This window comes from Cydia pomonella, chromosome 2 (genome assembly GCF_033807575.1).
Source record: "Cydia pomonella isolate Wapato2018A chromosome 2, ilCydPomo1, whole genome shotgun sequence".
In the NCBI taxonomy this organism is placed as follows: domain Eukaryota; kingdom Metazoa; phylum Arthropoda; class Insecta; order Lepidoptera; family Tortricidae; genus Cydia; species Cydia pomonella.
The window spans coordinates 13357601-13376245 of NC_084704.1; the positions used below are offsets into that span (position 1 = coordinate 13357601).

General features: G+C 36.2%; 2 protein-coding genes across 2 annotated transcripts in view; both read right to left on the reverse strand.

Annotated features, from left to right (window-relative positions):
- LOC133534439 (putative peptidyl-prolyl cis-trans isomerase dodo) overlaps window positions 1-18645 on the reverse strand; it is a 380955-nt gene that overhangs the window by 52394 nt on the left and 309916 nt on the right. The gene's annotated exons all lie outside the window — the stretch shown is intronic.
- Window positions 158-18491, reverse strand: LOC133534427 (bromodomain-containing protein 4-like). The gene is made up of 2 exons (XM_061873535.1): window positions 17912-18491; window positions 158-5365 (listed from the first exon to the last, which is right to left on the reverse strand). Exons 1-2 carry the CDS (start codon window positions 18164-18166, stop codon window positions 3365-3367), a joined length of 2256 nt encoding a protein of 751 aa, XP_061729519.1. The 5' UTR covers window positions 18167-18491; the 3' UTR covers window positions 158-3364.

Genomic DNA, 18645 nt, shown 5'->3' on the forward strand with positions numbered 1-18645 from the left:
CGTCCGCTGATAGTTGAATTTATCCTTGTGCTTCTTGTAGCAACTTCACATTTAGCATCTCTTTGAGAACATGTCATTGCTCATGTTCCTTTTATACCCTCCTTTACATAGTGCCGTTGTTACATGACATGAGGAACAAATAAAAGACATTTGCTAATCATAAGTAACGAATTGTATTTTAAATCATCAATTAGGTACACGTATATTTACATAAGCATCATAGTTACTTAATAATCTTATTATAACTGGTATGTCAAATCGTCTATTACTGGCCTTGACCTTCCAATAACTGGACACTTATACTAAATAAAGATTGTTTAATGTTCACAAAATCCAAGTAAATTTTCAGAACTAATGCTATTTGGTTTACTTTAATTGTGTGAATAAGTATAATTTTAGTAAGTATAAGGTGTCCAGCAGGGCTAAGATGGTCGGCTGTTTATCACTTGTCACTATGCCTGTCACTTTCGCACTTATTTGTAAGAACGTGACAGGCATAGTGACAAGTGATAAAAATGCAACCGTGCTACAGCTGCAGTCATTGGAAGGTGGCCAGTAATCGACAATTTACCATAATGACCAGACATAGGAATCCGTGGGGCAAAATTGTTTGACAAGTAGGGAGTTCCTGTATCGATAAACTGTACTATCGATGCTAGTTCTGTATACTAGTAATCACTCAAGGGTTTGCTTGTAAAAATACGTTTCTATTAAGAGTAAAAATAATAATTAAATAATAACTCAATGTACTCTTCTTCGTTTTTAAGACAAGACAATTTTACTCATCCCAATTTTTTTCTTCGTGAATGTACCATTTACTATCGTTAAAGTAAACAACCAGAATTTGTTTCATATTTTCGGGTATAAAGCGTCTAAAATTAAGGGAGTAAAATTATAAAATTGTCTTGTCTTAAAAAAGAAGAGTACATTGAGTTATTATTTTTTACTCTTAATAAAAACATATTTTTACAAGCAAACCCTTGAGTTTTCACTAGTATATAGAACTAGCGTCGATAGTTGAGTTTATCGATACAGGAACTCCCTACTTGTCAAACAATTTTGCCCTACAGATTCCTGTCTGATAATAACATACATACATAGAGTACATCACCGAAATTTTTCTATTGTATTTCCACTGCTTCTACTAGGAGTACTTAGCAGCGGGAAGATGGTAGCAATGAATTAAAAATCATCTAGATAGTTGGATAATGATAGAGACATTTCACCCTGTTATTATTCATCACGCGAAAAGAGCGACCATAGATTTCACCATTGCCACAATTTCATGAAGTAGATACAAATAGATATATGTACCGAACTACGACCTTGGTGCGGTTCAACAGGTTTAAACGCATGTTTGGACGGTTTCAGGTAGAGTATTCTTAGAAAATTTCCGTCTGTCTGTTCGTATGTCACAACCGGTTTGCCTGCTCAAAGGCTTTAAGGTATAATATTATATTTTCGATTAATAATAATAACATGTTACATTTATGCAAAAACGCAAAAAGAAAATGCAATTGAATCATACAATGCAACTCGTATTTGATGTGAAATCATAGCAACCCACACATAGCCTTCCTAGTTCAAGTAAGGAAATACGATAAGTCTGGCCAGCAAGTAACAATAAATGCAATTCTTAAATATAAAAAAAAACCCTAACCTGACAATACAATGAATATTAAATGAACATCTGTATGTTATCTGTATGTGTTTCAAGCTGTCTTGATACTAGCAAACTATCATTAATTTATTTGATTGGCAAAATTATTTAAACTCTCTGGCCAAACTTCAGTATGTTGCAAGAACATCAAACATAAATATGAATCTTAGGTAGGGTACGAATATTTGTCTCTTAATCATGACAAGAGATTCTACTAGTTTATTCCTACGTTCCGTTCATACAATATCAGATTTATCGTATTTCAGTCATGTCTGATATCTTCCGTATGACTTTTTTAGTTTGTAGAAGGGTGTTCGGGCAAGAACACTGCTCACCATCAGGCGGGGCGTATGCTTGTTTTCCACCGTCGTGGAATAACAAAAAAAAACGGATTACATTACAGGAACGCTGTCAGTCCGGCGTCAACCACGCTCGAGTCAACACGTATGTATTTTAAGTCAGCAACTTTTAATGAAATGAAATGCTCATAAGATTTCAAATAGAAGGTAACCCCTCCAATTAAGAGATAAGCGTAACCAAAAAGTCTAAAATATAAACAAAAAAAAAACAATAACTAAATTAAGGATACGACAACAATTAGCATCAAAGTACTGTTACGTAATTGTTAACTCGGTAAAGCGGAAGGACTATCGTTCGTTTAAAAAGATAAAAACATAACGGAAGCGGTGACGAATTAACAGAATATATGCAATTTGAACAAAACGCAAACAATATTAACTAACACAAACGGGACTTAATCGCGTATTAAGTTTTAAATTTACCTCCGACGTTTCAAGGACCGCAAACGGAGTAGGGCATTTTAAGTCCCGTTTGTGTTAATTAATGTGTAAAAATCGTGAAAGTTTAAATCAATGTAAAACGCAAACAAAACTGACATTGTACACCGGCCGTCTTTGCACCATATTTAATGCCTTTGGATAAAAAGTAACACATTAGGACGCTAATACTAGAGATTTCATTGCGAGCGAGGCGAGCGCGCGATGTTTTCGCCGCGAGTGTACATCGAGTTCGCCGCGAGTGTGCATTGATATCACCGCGAGCGCATTTCGTTGCATACTAACATACTGGGATGGGAGCGAAATCAACTCGCTCGCAAATCGCTAGCGTGATAGCGCCCTTGTAAAAAAAATCTTTGAATGTAAGAAAGCATAAGAAAGTATCATTAAATTTATAACTATTATCCATTTGTCCTAGGTATGCGGCAATAATAATATATATATGAATAAGTCTCAAATCTTTTATATAGAACATTGGTTCTATAGTTCAATTAAATAAACAATGTAGTATGTATTTTATATATCTATAGTATAAAATAATAGGTAATACACAGCACAAGTGACATAACTACTCTTTAAGGGCGATATACAATCATATGTTTCCATATATGTCTTTGCTTACTTTTACTGGTTTAAAACACTATAGTAATTCACACAGTACCCTTACACAGTACACTTACTCATACATACACTTACAGAAACGTAGTTATTTAAGAAAACTCACCTCATTTGACTTGTGAAACTTAAAATACTTTCAATTTAGCACTTAAAACAAAAATTTAATAAATCATTGAACAAAAAAATAAGACCATAGCTCAAATGGCGGTAGGTACACATTTTTAGTCTTTCTTATTATTTATGTTTTATTATTTTCCTCGTAACGTGCGTACTTTTCAACTATCGAATACTACTTATTTGTATTTGAACTTCTCCCTCGCCTTTTTCCGGTTTTCTCTCTCTGTTGATCTTCTTCATCCATTTTTGAGTAATGAGATTGGATATGCGATAGCAACTTTTTCTCTCTTGAGAATTTTTCTGGGCACATGTTACAGGAATAAACATTTGTATCTGGTTTCGAAGCGTTAGTTTGCGGCGTGGAAGTAGAAATTTGGGATTCTTGAATTATGTTGTTTGTAGGAAGAACGTAAGATGGCTGAAGTAAAGGGTCCACATTTATGAACGTAAAAAAGTTATCCTTTGACCGTGTCGAATCATCAGAGGATGCATTAAAAGGCGGCGTAGGTTCATCCGTGTTTGGTACTAACTTCGTTTTTCTTGGCTTCTTTTTAGGAGGTTCTTCCACCGGCGGCTGGGCTTTAGTAGATATCAAAAGTTTACTTGGATTACCGGTTTTCACTATAGTATACGATTGCTTTTTCATTGCCGGTGTGGTAAACGGCGCTGGTTGCGGGATTACAGGAGGGGGTAAAATATTGGGATTGTGCGAAACTGTTGAGAACAATCCTACTGGATATGGAGGCGCTCCGGAAACGTGAGGAGTTATTTCTTCTGCATCATCTAAATTAATGACTTGAGATTGGAAATGTTGATTCAGAGCATTTTTAACAATCTGTTGTGGAACTTCACTAGGTTTTACTGGCGTTAGCTTTGGCCTGATGTCAGTGGGTGTCCCTGGTTTTTGTATAATTCGGGGAACAGGAATGTCGCGATCAACGTCTTCCATAAGCGTAAAAGTATTGTTTGGCCCTGGCACTAATTTATACCTGCTCTTTAAATTTGGAGCGGCAGGGAATTCAACGGCAGGCATGGTCGTAACAGGAGTTGATTGAGGTGCTGGAGGACTCGGCTCTCGCGGTGTTACAACCATTCCAACAACAGGGCGTTTTACTTTGCTTGCGGGACCTATTTTAGGCTTAGATTTAAGTTCAGGTGCGGGTGGTTGAGTCGGTTTAGGGATAGATGCAGCAGGCGGGACAACTGTTGGAGGTGGTGCTGGTTTACGGTCGCCATCGATTCTCGTATTAATATATTTAACAGTGGTTACTTTTGGCGGCTCTGAAATCGGAGCCAAATTTGTGGTAAAATCAATTTTAGGTACACCGGTTTTCGCACAAGCATGAGAAATAACAACTTCCTTTTTAAGGAAGTTTCTGTTACATAATTTGCACTGAAAAAGAACGCCAACGCCATTCACTTTTATCATGCTAATGTGATCCATAATATCAAAATCTTTATCTTTTGAGGGAGCACTTTTTACGGCTTCCTGGTTAATTTGTTCTGGTTGTTTAATTTTTAAATTGTTATCTGAATCATCTTCTTCGCTGCTGATAACATTTTTCTTAGCTTCAGCGTGTGTTTTATTTTGATTAACTGTCTTACTTTTTTTAATACTCTTTCTTGTCTGTAACGGCTCGTCATCGTCAGATTGCACTTCTATAGGCGAAATTTGGTTATTCAACGATTCAGATTCACGTGTCACTCTTTTATTTTTTAGTGAATCTAAGGATTGGTTTCCCACAGGTTTATCGTTTTCATTTTCGAACTGCTCTTGTCTAGTTGATCTTAAACTAATCGTATTATTAGTTTCTCGTTTAACTCTGTTAAGTGGTAAGTCGGATTCATCATCTTCCTCGTCTTTCTGAACAGTAATTGATTTTTTGCTTTTGTTTTGTGTTTCATCAAGTGGCAACGATTTTAAGGGCAAGTCCTCAATTCCGGCCATAGCTTTTTTAATCAAAGCATCACATATTGCATCATTTGAGATATTGGATTTATGCAATTTTTCCTCCCATATTTTACTGCTTTGAGTTTTTGGACCAGATCTACCTAAAGCTTTACGCAAATTTTCCTGAGTTTTAATACACTTTTGTACAAATTCATGTAGCTCCTCCACTTTGGCTGAACAACGGAAGCATATTTTATGAGGAAGGTCATCATATTCAGCGATCTGAAATGAAAAAACAAAATCAGAAAATAAATCGCGAGTTCGTCATTTTTGTTAAAATTAGCACATCCAAAAGTAAATTTCAGAGAGAGATAGTGAAACAAGTGGAATCTCGAATTGGAACGTGTGTGATCACCTGCATTGGTAAGATGGTATTCATTTCCAATTTAGATCTTTTACATAAAGTGTTGCATAGTAGGGTAGGGTGTCCCTGATAGTTAAAACGCGTTCATTTTGCGATGACTTGCTAAGCGGAGTAAATTCAGCCTTTAAGCAATTTAGTGATAACACCCGGTTGATTCAACAGTATTTATAGAAGTGGCAGAATGAACCAAGAAACTATCCAAAAGAAAAGTTTAGTATAAAATGCAAAAAGTAATTTTGGGGCACCCCATGGTTTTCATCGATCTTTGACAAGTTTTAAGTCATTACTGCTACATTTGCACTACAGATAGAATTATAAGACAAACGGCTATCGGTTCTTCAATCTTCAATATTCTGGTCTGTCGGATTTTGGAAGAAATGAACACTTCTTTTTTATGATTTTTAAACATGTAAAAGACGTCTCTGAAAACTGGCTAGAAATTTTAATTTAAAACTAATTAACACAAAAGTTATGGCCCGAAAACCAGTTTTTTGGCCTAAAATTGTTCAACTTTGATGCCAAATATCTCAAAGACAATGAAACTTTGAAGTAAATATGGGATATGGAATAATACATTGCTTAAATCCGTTGCTATTAATATGATAAGCTACAATAAACATTACAAAACTAAGGGATTCAGATCGAATGCCATTGGCGTTAGGGAGCCCCTTAACTTCACATTCATTTCGTAAGTATTTACCTTCATGAGACTGTGACAACGATTCTTGGAAACTTTTTCTGGTTACTTTGCTATAATTCATTATGAAAAAAAAAAGTAAGCTGTATGTTTACTACTACTTACTAACACTATATAATGCGGTAGGCAATGTAGAAACATATATAACTATTTCTTTCACATTAGAAGTTGGTTAGGTTTTAACCCTTGGTATGCTTAGGAGCAGATCTGCTCCATATATATTCAGCAAAATTCAACTTAAACATGAAGATGTCATGTTTGCTAAATAAATGGCATATTTTTGACAGGCCCATATAATAATAATAAACCTTTTTATTCCTTAAATAAAGTATACAATATATTAAAAACATTTGTTTCTTTAAATAGTTGAAACTATGAAGAGTATGTATATGAATATTTGGTGTTTTATTTAAGGTCCCGTTCGGGTAAAGGTCTCCTCCAAATTTTTCCAGACACTTCGGTCTTTGGCTATCTCTGTCCAGTCTGTACCGGCTACTTGAGATATCTCATCTGCCCATCGTTCTTTTGGCCTTCCTTGTTTTCTCTTGCCTACTGGACCTTTCCAAGTTGTCGCTTTTAGTGTCCATCTTTTGTACTCTGACAAAAGATGGAGCGAGCTATGTGGCCTGCCCACTTCCATTTGAGGCGTTTAGCATGTTGTAAAGCGTCTATAATAGTTAGGGAGGCGAGGTAGCTAAATGGCGTAATTCAACGGCGCCGTCGAGACCTATCAAAATCGAAAGATAAAATAATTTCGAAAAGAAAAGCTCGTATGGTAAAAACCATTTTAGCGGTGGGTTTGGCGTGTACGGTTTTTCAAAAATGTAAAAAAAAACAGTTACTTGGCCATTCTCGAGCGCGTCAGATATTCATACTACGTATGCCCCAAGTGCCTCTGATAACAAAGGTATACTAATCTGCCGGTTTGCGTGGTGGGGGTAGGAATATAAAGTAGTCAAAAATGCAAAAAAAAAAAAATTTACTCGAGCGCGTCAGATTTTCGGAAGGGGTGTTAAGTAGGCCCCAAGGATTTCGGCGTGACGATAAAATACGATGAATTTTTGAAAATGCAAAAAAAAAAAGTTTTTTTGAAATACTCGAGCGCGTCAGATTTTCATAGGGGAGGTTTATCTCGGTATCCTGAAAGCATATTTTCTTAATCTGACAAAAATGTTGGTGGGTTCTCTTAATCTGACCGAAAAAGGTTTTTTGGTTTCTTTTTTTTCCTTTCTTTCTCCTCGATAAAACGGGGATTTTAAGGGTGTCCTCTGGAGTTGCAGGCGTACATAGGCTACGGATACTGCTTACCATCAGGCAGGCCGTATGCTTGTTTGCCACCGACGTAGTATAAAAGAATGACAATAAAGCGATAGATGCAACCAACGTAAATGTAGATGAAATGTAGTACGAATTGTAGATAGATTAATTGTAGGTAGATCTCAGATTTTCTCAAAATATCAAAAGGTCTCTTTTTGCCTCGTTTATACAATGCTGGATTAAAATCGCATCCTGTTAAAGCGTGGAACGCAGGCAGTGCGCGTGAAAGCATTGAGCCTAACTGAACTGACAGTGCCGAAAACATCTATATAGCGACGTGCATTACCGACTCCGAGATCCATCCACACTCTAACCGATTCGTTCAAATGCTCCACATTGGCCAACATAATGACCAGAATATCTGTGTCTGATGTTCGAATGATTGTTGTAGAACCTTATGGCAATTGACAGGCAAGGAAAACTGTCTTCGTGTCGGCTTCTTCGTGACTTGAGAGCTTCTCGATTGTTCGCTGCACTATTCCATCGACGACTTTGAAGACGTAGCACAAGTCGTGGTTCAAATAGATTACGATCACATAGGTCTACGGTAGGGGACCATAAATATATATATTAGGGTGTACCGAAAATTCCCTTCTACCGCTTCTTTCCCCACCATCAATGTTGTGAAATAAAGAAAAAATACTGGTAGGATGGCATATTTCCGCGAAGCGCTCAGTCTGTATTACATGTTTATGGCAAATTCCTCTTTTTTGCTTCAATTCTTTACTTCGTTTTGCTTACGGTACGTCCAAAAAACAATTTGAGGATCAACAGGCTATTGAATAATATACATACATGAAACTGTACATGTTAATAATACTTTTGTATACAGATACGCGTAACTTTTTCCGAGTCCACGAAAATTGTCGAGAAGCTTTAGAAAAAAAAATTGAGATATAATAAAAGTCACATAATTTAATCATCGTTATTTCATATCAATTTTTTTTAACACCCTCAGTTTTCGAGATATACTCAAAAAACCGGGAGTTTGAGTTTTTATGATGCTTCAAGTCAAAAAGTTTTAACTTTGGACAAAAATGTAAAGAGACCTTTTTTGTCTAAAATCAAATTACCTTTTTTGTTTATTTAAACTTTTTTTTATGTAAAATGTATCATTCGCGACTTATATGCCGCAACGCGTTTTTCGGAAGACGAAATGGCTCCTCCACACTTCCGGTCATGCGGAAACCGGCAGATTTTGTATTTTTAGTAAGTTTTAGAGTATATTCTTCAAAATAAAATAAAAAGAATCGCGCTCGAGGTTGCCGGATTAACGTTTTTTTTTTACAAGTTCGCGACCCTATAACTCGGCGGCGTCAAGGACTTATCGTCAGATTAGTTAAATTTAGTCTTAAAACACTAAAATCAACCCCCAATATCTTAATCTGACGCGCTCGAGTATTTCAGACTATCGATTTTTTTTTACTAATCTGATCGTCTATCCTAGGCGCGCGTCACTACATATAGAGCTAAATACTTTACAAGGTTGTTCTATTAGGTCTAAGGTATCTCTCATATCTTAAACTGCCACGCTCGAGTATTACCGAAAATTCCCCTATTCGCCGCCCTAACTATAACATTTGTTTTATTTCTAATATCAATGTTTCTTTTCTTGTCTTTAAGTTTGATGTTCAGGATGCTCCGCTCTATAGCTCGTTGACAAATTTGAATTTTATGTTTTGTTTCTTCATTGTATATCCAGGTTTGGCTTGCATAGGTGAGGCAAGGAAGGAGGCACGAATCCATAATCTTCTTTTTAGTTAAAAGAGGAAGACTTGATTTAAGTACTTCCTTGTAGGACCAGAACTTGTTCCATGAAATGGTGATTCTTCGGTCCAGCTCATCTATGTCTCTTGACTTTTTGAAAGATATCAGCTTCCCTAGGTATATATACTGATCTTCATAGTCTAGTTGTGTTCCATCAATCAATATAGGTGTCTTTTTACTATTAGTAATAATTTTTGTTTTGGAAGTATTAAGTCTTAGTCCAATATTGTTGCTAGCGAGCGGTGCTCAGTTCTTGTATCATATCTTTTAGTTGTTTTGCGGTTTCCGAGAAAATAGCTATATCGTCTGCAAAGCGTAAATTGCTAAGAAATTTACCATCAATGTAGATACCATTTTTATTCCATTTCAAGGTTTTCATAATGTCTTGCAGGACTGCAATGAAAAGTCTTGGTGACAGGGGGTCGCCCTGCTTTACACCTCTACATATTTTTATTTCTGGGCCTAGTCTATCCAACTTCACTCTGCTAACACTGTTACTATAAATGTTTTTTATTATTTCTATGTATTGTTTAGGTATATTCTGATGTTCTAATGCCTTCCATATGCTTTCATGGGATATTGAGTCAAAAGCCTTGGTATAATCGATAAACGCAATGTAAAGGGGTTTTTTTTAGCTCCTCAAAATTTTCTATAATTTGTTGTGTTATGTTAATATGATCGATGGTACAGTAGTTTTTTCTAAACCCCGTTGGTCAATGGGCTGGTGTTGTTCGATGTTGGCCTCTAATCTCTTTTCTATGCATGATGCGAATAGTTTATAGAGTGTCGGTAGTAGGCTGATTGGACGATAGTTGCTCACATCCTTCGGGTCTCCTTTTTTGTAAAGTAGTATTATTCTTGATTCTGCCCAGTTTGATGGTATTTTCCTGTCTCGCAATATTTTATTGAATAATAGGGTCAATGGTGTTACTAAAAGATATTTTCCTATTTTTATACTTTCATTTGGAATGTTATCTTGGCCAGGGCTTTTATCATTTTTCAGGTTTTTAATTCTTTCAATAATTTCCTGTTCATCAAAAAGTTTAATTGAAGCTGTAGGTGCAGGTGTTGAAGTCTGGCATGTTTTAGAACTATGGTTGTGATCATGGTACAGGTTCCTATAGAATTCTGTAGCTATATTAACTATCTCCATTCTTGACTGTTGCTTTTTTACTACTGTATTTGTAGCTAGGTTTGGTATCCATTCCTTAGCTGTTGTCAGTTGTTTGTACGCTTTTTTCAAGCTGCCTGTTGTAGAAATATGTTTTTCTATGATTTGTTGTCCATGGTTAATATAGTCTTTACAGTACATATGGGGCTACTTTATAGCACTAGTGCGAGAAGTAGCATATTACGTTACTGTGTCGAACATTTAAAGGGCCATATGTACTGTAAAACGTTGTACGATACATGTGCGAATAGGTAATTCGCAACTCGTGTCGATTTAAAACACTCCCTTCGGTCGTGTTTTAATTTATCGCCACTCGTTTCGAATTTCCTATTTTTCGCACTTGTATCGTAATGTACTATTTTAGGGTTCCGTAGCCAAATGGCAAAAAACGGAACCCTTATAGATTCGTCATGTCCGTCTGTCTGTCCGATTCTGTCACAGCCACTTTTTTCCGAAACTATAAGAGCTGTACTGTTCAAACTTAGTATGTGGATGTATTCTATGAACCGCATTAAGATTTTTACACAAAAATAGAAAAAAAACAATAAATTTTGGGGGTTCCCCATACTTAGAACTGAAACTCAAAAAATCTTTTTTCATCAAACCCATACGTGTGGGGTATCTATGGATAGGTCTTCAAAAATGATATTGAGGTTTCTAATATCATTTTTTTCTAAAATGAATAGTTTGCGCGAGAGACACTTCCAAAGTGGTAAAATGTGTGTGTGTCCCCCCCCCCCCCCCCGTAACTTCTAAAATAACAGAATGAAAAATCTAAAAAAAATATATGATATACATTGCCATGTAAACTTCCACCGAAAATTGGTTTGAACAAGATCTAGTAAGTAGTTTTTTTTTAATACGTCATGAAATAAAAAAAAAATATTTTTTTTCATCAAACCCATACGTGTGGGGTATCTATGGATAGATCTTCAAAAATGATATTAAGGTTTCTAATATCATTTTTTTCTAAACTGAATAGTTTGCGCGAGAGAACCTTCCAAAGTGAAAAAAGTGTGTCCCCCCCCCCCCTGTAACTTCTAAAATAACAGAATGAAAAATCAAAAAAAATATATGATATACATTACCATGCAAACTTCCACTGAAAATTGGTTTGAACGAGATCTAGTGAGTAGTTTTTTTTAATACGTCATAAAATTTTAAAAAAAAAATTTTTATGAAACATACGTGTGGGGTATCTATGGATAGGTCTTCAAAAATGATATTTAGGTTCCTAATATCATTTTTTTCTAAACTGTATAGTTTGCGCGAGATACACTTCCAATGTGGTAAAATGTGTGTCCAAAGTGGTAAAATGTTGAACAAGATCTAGTAAGATTTTTTTTAATCCGTCTTAAATTGTACGGAACCCTTCATGCGCGAGTCCAACTCGCACTTGGCCGCTTTTTTTTTGCTAACTTGTTAGTTTCTTTATAGAGTCTAGATAATTTCTCCCGATCACTATTGGTTTTTGGCTTCTTCTTCAGTAGCTCTGAACGTTTTTTTATCATGTTTCTAGTTTCTGCAGAGAAGATAGTGTGTTGCTTGTGTGTTTTAACTAGTGCTGTGTCACTAAGACTGTTGCTGATAGCTTTTTCAATTTTTTTGTAGTATGTATCTATGTCCTCAGTTTCGATTAGTTGCAAGTTCTCTGCTTCTTTTTCTAATGATTTCAAAAACGTTTTTTGTCCTTCTTCATTTTTCAGTTGAGATGTGGTGTTGTTGAAGTGTTTTCTACTTTGGCCCCTTGCTTTAAGTAAATATGTTCCTCGTACAAGTCTGTGGTCACTGGAGTAGTTCGGTATATTTATAATTTCTATGTTTGTAAACTGTCTGGTACAATTGCTCAGCATATAATCAATTTGATTTTTATGTAGCCCATTTGGTGAAACCCATGTCCATAGGGTCTTTTCCTTTTTATTAAACTGGGAGTTAAGGATTTTTAAGTTTTTTTCCAAGGCATATTGTAAGAGTGTCTCACCTCTATGGTTTCTGGATCCATAGCAAAAAGGACCCATAACACTTTCTTCTCCTGGTTTTCTTTTTCCAATTTTTGCATTGAAATCCCCCATTAGAATAATATTCTTACTTGTAAGGTCCTCTGTAGCTCTTAGTTGTTCATAGAATTGTTTGATTTCGTTATCTGAGGCGTCTGATGTTGGTGCATAGGCTTGTATTAGAGAAATTTCTGTTTCATTGAACTTTAAGTTTAAAATGCAAACTCTCTCTGATATTCCATTGTAGCTCAGTATATTTTTCTTAAATTTACTTCTGATTAGGAAACCTACTCCATACCTTCCTTGTGTTTGACCCGTATGGCAAAATATATAGTCTTCATCTTCTAGAATCTTATTTTCCGATCTTCTAACTTCTGATAGTCCCACTATGTCATGTTTAATGTTAGTTAGGGCTTCTGACAGGCCCATACGAAAGGTTAAATAACATTATGACTAAGTAGGCAAAATTTAAGAACTTAGAACATACAATACTCGTAGCCAGCCGGCCAGTTGAAGAACATTATGGAACATTTTTACTAAATTTTATATTGTTCAATAAATAAATAAAATAAAATAAACACCAGGGACTGCATAGCCGAAAAATAACGACTCCTTTATATAACGGTATGACGTCATGCCGGTTTAATCCGAACCATTTAGGTAGCCGAATAGATTTATTTCGCTACCGAAAAATAACGGTACCGTTATTTTTTCGGGTACCTTAACCGCTTTCATAAAGGTACCCTATCAGCTTAGGCGTCGTTGCCAAGCCGCCCGCGCCTTGCACCAACTTGGTTCCTATTGGATGAAGCTGTCTATGTAAGTGTAAGCCCGTAAACCCTTTTCATTTTATTTAATACTATCATTTTAGCTATAATAACGGTTAAGGTACCTAGTTGGTTACTAAGTTCTGTTACTCGATTTGCAACCTCTTTATTTCCGTTAAAACAAATGCTACCGAAAAAATAAATAAATCGGCCAAGAGCATATCGGGCCATGCTCAGAGTAGGGTTCCGTAATTACTCTTCAGTCACAATAAGCTAAACTGGAGCTTAAAGTATAGTAGATTATTAACAAAGGGATGAACTGTGGATAGTACGTCTTTTTACTATGAAAGGGAAACTTTTTGCGATAACTTTGAAACAGCTAAACTGATCATATCCGCAATAGTTTTCATTTGACGTCTTTCTTAAGCTCTACTTCCACGATTTTTTTCATATTGTTCTAAAGTTAGAGGGGGGGAGGGACTCTTTTTTTTCTTTCGGAGCGATTATCTCCGAATATAAAAAAAAATAAATAAAAAAGCCTTTAATTCCACTCTAATAACAATGATTAATAAATATATATCTCTAGCTTACATACTTAATTTTTTATTATTATTATTAACTTAATTTAACTACTAACTAGCACTATGATTAGTGGACCTCTTCGCGAGTAAAGGCCTCCCCCAGCCGCCGCCATTCTGAGCGGTCCTGCGCTACATCTTGCCATTTGTGCGGTATGATGTTGGTGACGTCATCGACCCATCTTGTGTTTGGTCTGCCAGATTTTCTTTTTCCATGTGGCCCTTTCCAAAGTGTTACACGTTTGGTCCATTTTTGGTCGCTCATTCTCGCTATATGGCCCGCCCATTGCCATTTCATTTTCAGACAGTGTTCTAATGCGTCGATGACTCTCGTCCTCTCTCGTATTTTTGTATTTCTCACTCTGTCTAGTCTTTTTAGGTTTAGTATGCTTCGTTCTTGGGCTCTTTGGCAAGTTTGAATCTCCGAATATATTCACTTTATAATATTTGTTGAAGACCCCTGTTAGTTTTGAAAGACCTTTCAAACGATATCCCACACTGTAGGGTTGAAGCAAAAAAAAATCACCCCCACTTTACGTGTAGGGGAGGTACCCTAAAAAATATATATTTCAGGTTTTATTCCACGACTTTGTCCGCTTTATTGATTTATATATCCATGCCACATTTCAGCCATCTAGCATTAACGACCACGGCGCAAAGCCTCGGGCAGACAGACAGACAGACGGACATGGCGAAACTATAAGTTGACTACGGAACCCTAAAAATTACATAATATGGTGGATTTGTGAGCTATAATTATATACCACACATAACGCTTATCTCGTATCTATATATAATGAATTGGGGCCTAAAAGAGAATCGTATCGCAGTAATTGCGTTGCACAAATGTGGGCCAAACATGATTTTGAAGTTGCTTGAAAACCTAAAAATCAACAAACAATTTGTTTATCGCACAATTGATAGATACAATCGTACTCAGAGCTTCGATTACCGCAAGAGGTCTGGAAGACGCACCGTTCGGACCCCAGCTCGTGAACGCGAGAATTGCAAGAAACCCCGTCCGGAAGCAAAAGTTGTTGGCAATACAGATGTCTGTGAAGAGAAGCTCCCTAAAAAAGTTATCACTGAAGACCTTGGACTACACGCTTACTGCAGACAAAAAGGTAATTTGCTTAATGGACGATTAACGACTATGAGGCTAGAGAGAAGTCGCGTTTGCTATTGAAGCGGTACGCACAAAATGGCCACCGAAAAATGCTATTTACAGATGAAAAAAAATTACCATTGAAGAATGTTGTAACCGCCAGAATGACAGAGTGTATGCAAAAAACAGTCAACAGGCGATTGCGGCTGTTCCGAGAGTGCAACGAGGCCATCATCCCTCTTATGTGATGATTTGGCTGGGTGTGTCATACTCAGGGCTAACACAGGTTCATTTCTGTGAAAAAGGTGTGAAAACTGGGGCCAAAGTTTACCAGGAAACCGTTCTCGAACCAATAGTGAAGCCCTTAAACCACACCCTATTTCAAAACCAGCCATGGGTCTTTCTGCACATAAGGCAAAAACAACTCGTCTGGTTTCGAAGGAACAAAATTGACTTTATTGCCCACGAAGACTGGCCGTCCTTCAGCCCAGACCTTAGCCCCCTGGATTATACCATATGGCAGGTTATCGAGGAGAAAGCCTGTGCTAAACCCCACACAAATCTTGACTCTCTCAAGCGGGCCATAGTTAAGACAGTGACGGAATTAGACATGACAATCGTGCGTGCCACTATTGATGAATGGCCTCGTCGTTTGAGGGCCTGTGTCAAGGCCAGAGGAGGTCACTTTGAATGATATTGTCATATGTAATTCCTGATTTTGTGTACTTCATTTTAATATATAGTTTATTCAACTTTCGTTCGTATATTTTATGTAGATAAAGATTATTGCAGTAACAGATTTTAGTAACCAACTAGGTATATACCGGAAACATACCGGTACCGTTATTTTAAAACGGTAGCGATATCTTTATATCGGAGCCGCGCGGCCTAACCGGTATAATGTATCGGTATTGTAATTTTATATCGCTACCATACCGTTATACCGTAACCGAAATCAGTCCCTGCTAAAACCTTTTTTCTGTACCTATAAAAAAATGCAATTTGTAGGAATGAACTTTTTCACTTTTTTCATATATTACTTCTGTGTTTGTTGTTGTTTTGTTTTTGGGTCAAGTCGTGGTGACTTTCAACTGCGTTGTTTTATATTGAAACGAAATAAAATGAATGAATATTAATATCATTGTTAGTAGGTAATTGCCTAAGATACAATACAACAATCACCAAATATTATCAAAAAATACAGTGTGAGAAAATCCTCATTGTCTTATTACCCATCACACAAAACAAAATATTATTATACTACAGTTTGGTCCTTACAAAATGTTGCTTGCCGTCATCCAAACAGTAATCGGTTGTAAAATGGTACAATATCAAAGCTTTAAATCAAGTCAATAAAGTTTATTTTAGCCTGCTACGGAAACATTTGTAGTTTTTACAAGTAGCGCCAGGCCACGGTGACCCATGCCCTGAGCCATGTCAATAACTTCCAAAAATATACATATTTTTGGTATCTTTGTAATATGAATTTTTCTGTTTGCTTGCAACGCGTAAGTATCTTGAATTTCAGAATATTTACTATATTGCACGTAAACCAAAATTGAATATTCGAGGGTCTATTTTTATTAAAAAAACGTGTTTATAGTTTTTTATCGTAATATACCTTATAGAAATGGTTGTTAACTTAGTGGATACGTATGTTATTACGGCAAATTATGTCTAGTTTATGTATAAATCAGAATTTATTCTGGACTCACATGTGAGTCACTGGCCCTGCGGAACTGTTTGAGCATGACCCATAAACTGAGGCGCTGGCTCTGAATGGGTTAACAAACATACTTATCATGTGTAAAAAGTATGCATATACCTAATATTTCGTATTTTTTATAAAGATAAAGCAAAGTGATTTTCTTAATGTTAGAGTGTCCCTCTTTGTCGCATTACTAAACTTTAGTGACTCATTAGTAAAATTAACGTGTTTGGTCAATTTTTCTCTATTTATGCGTAAAGCTTTGTTATTATTAATAAAATGCGCTTTAATACTTTTATCATTACTTTGTTGTTTTGATGCAGTATCACAAGAACTTTCTATGAACATCAAACATATTAGGGTCTCAGTTTGTTGCTTACATGGCCTCACTTAAAATTGAGTACAGATATAAAAACCAGCTTACTATGTGTAGCTGTAATGTTTTCCAAGTAAATTTTGGAAATTGGGTAATCCAGAAAATCATTTAAAAATAACTCTTCTTTTCAGGACTACCCGAGTACACCTTATCCAACGGAAATAATAAGCTAGGTTTATGACTAATAATAAGCTAGTTTTAGAACAATATCCTGTACAGAAATCATCACATTTATTTGTGATAAACCATAACATACACAAGTATAACATAATAAAGAAATTTAAATTTAAAAATGAAATAAATAAATTGTTTACCACAAAATGATCCCGCATCTACACAATGCAAACCCAAAAGTCAGCGCTGATCTTTTGGTGAGACCATTTATCAGTCACGAAGGCAGATGTAGGACACGGTTCTATCATAAAACTGTACTCTAGCACCGGCAAATGGGTGGTGATCAGCCAGCCCCATCTAGTCTGCCAGTGACATGTCATACAGTTATCTCACGTCTCATGGCAACCACCAGTAGAGCTCTATTGAGAAGGAACTGAAAGCCGTAGAGATGAGCTGGGGATGCCTCCAGATACAGAAGGCATCAAAAAGTGTTACAAACCTAGTGAAGGCCTTCTGTACCACTACGGTATCATAAGAGAATAACAACATCAAATATATCATTGTTAAAGGACAAATTCAAACTGACTACAAATTCTCTAGTAGTAGAACTTAACTAAATACTTTTTGATTTAAGTAGAGCTAGAGGTTTATATACATAAACATACATAATTATATACATAAACAGACAAACAATATGTTGTAAAATTTACATACAGTATGTGTTCTTTTTAGTTATGGTATGCATGTAGGTATATTTGGTTTAGACTATAGAATGACTGCTTAACTTAATTATATACATTGTCTTACCACAAATGGCATCAGATCTTGGGTTTTCTTAGCAGTTAATGTTTCGGGATCAAAGATGTTAAGAAATGGGCCATCTTTGGTCTCACAGAGTCTACAAACTTTCATTAGGACTGGTTGAGCAACTGAACTCAAAGCTGCCGCAATGGCTTCTTCTGTGTTGATCGTGTCAACGCCTGGTGTTTTAGTCACAGTCACAGGTGATTCGACGGCAAGAGCCGGTTTTGCTGACTTCGCTTTAGATCTCTTCTTTGCCATTTTGCTTCATAAAATTGCCGTCTGGCCACTAGAATAGAGTTCGCGTAAGTATTCCAATATCAAGACTTCAATGTTCACTTATTACATTCGCGATTTTTAATAAACTAGAGCATTTTAAACACAGCAACGGAAAACTCTAAAACACATGGGCAGCAGGAGAAAACATAATCACGATAAGTCATAAAGAAAACAATATCGGCCGCAAGAATGTTTGTTCCTCATGTTGCCATTTTCGTTTCGTACGGTTCGGTTCAATCGGTTCGCCGAACGGTTCGGTTTATTTTTGGTCGATCAAAGCAACCATAGACAACTTCTGTCAATTCTAACATTCTTGACGTATATAGACGACTGTGAGAGGACTATAGGGCGAGTCAAGTTGGTTGTTTCGAGTAACTCGAATCAACGTACAGACGAGTTATCTGACAGAATAATCGCTAAATTGAACTTATTGAAAAAGGATAAAATCAATCAAAACCGAT

Excerpts from the sequence above, each read along its gene's own strand:
- LOC133534427 (XM_061873535.1), bottom strand. The coding sequence starts at position 18,166 with ATGGCAAAGAAGAGATCTAAAGCGAAGTCAGCAAAACCGGCTCTTGCC. Across the intron at positions 5,366-17,911 it reads AAGATCTGATGCCATTTGTG|ATCGCTGAATATGATGACCT; the intron begins GTAAGACAATGT and ends TTTTCATTTCAG.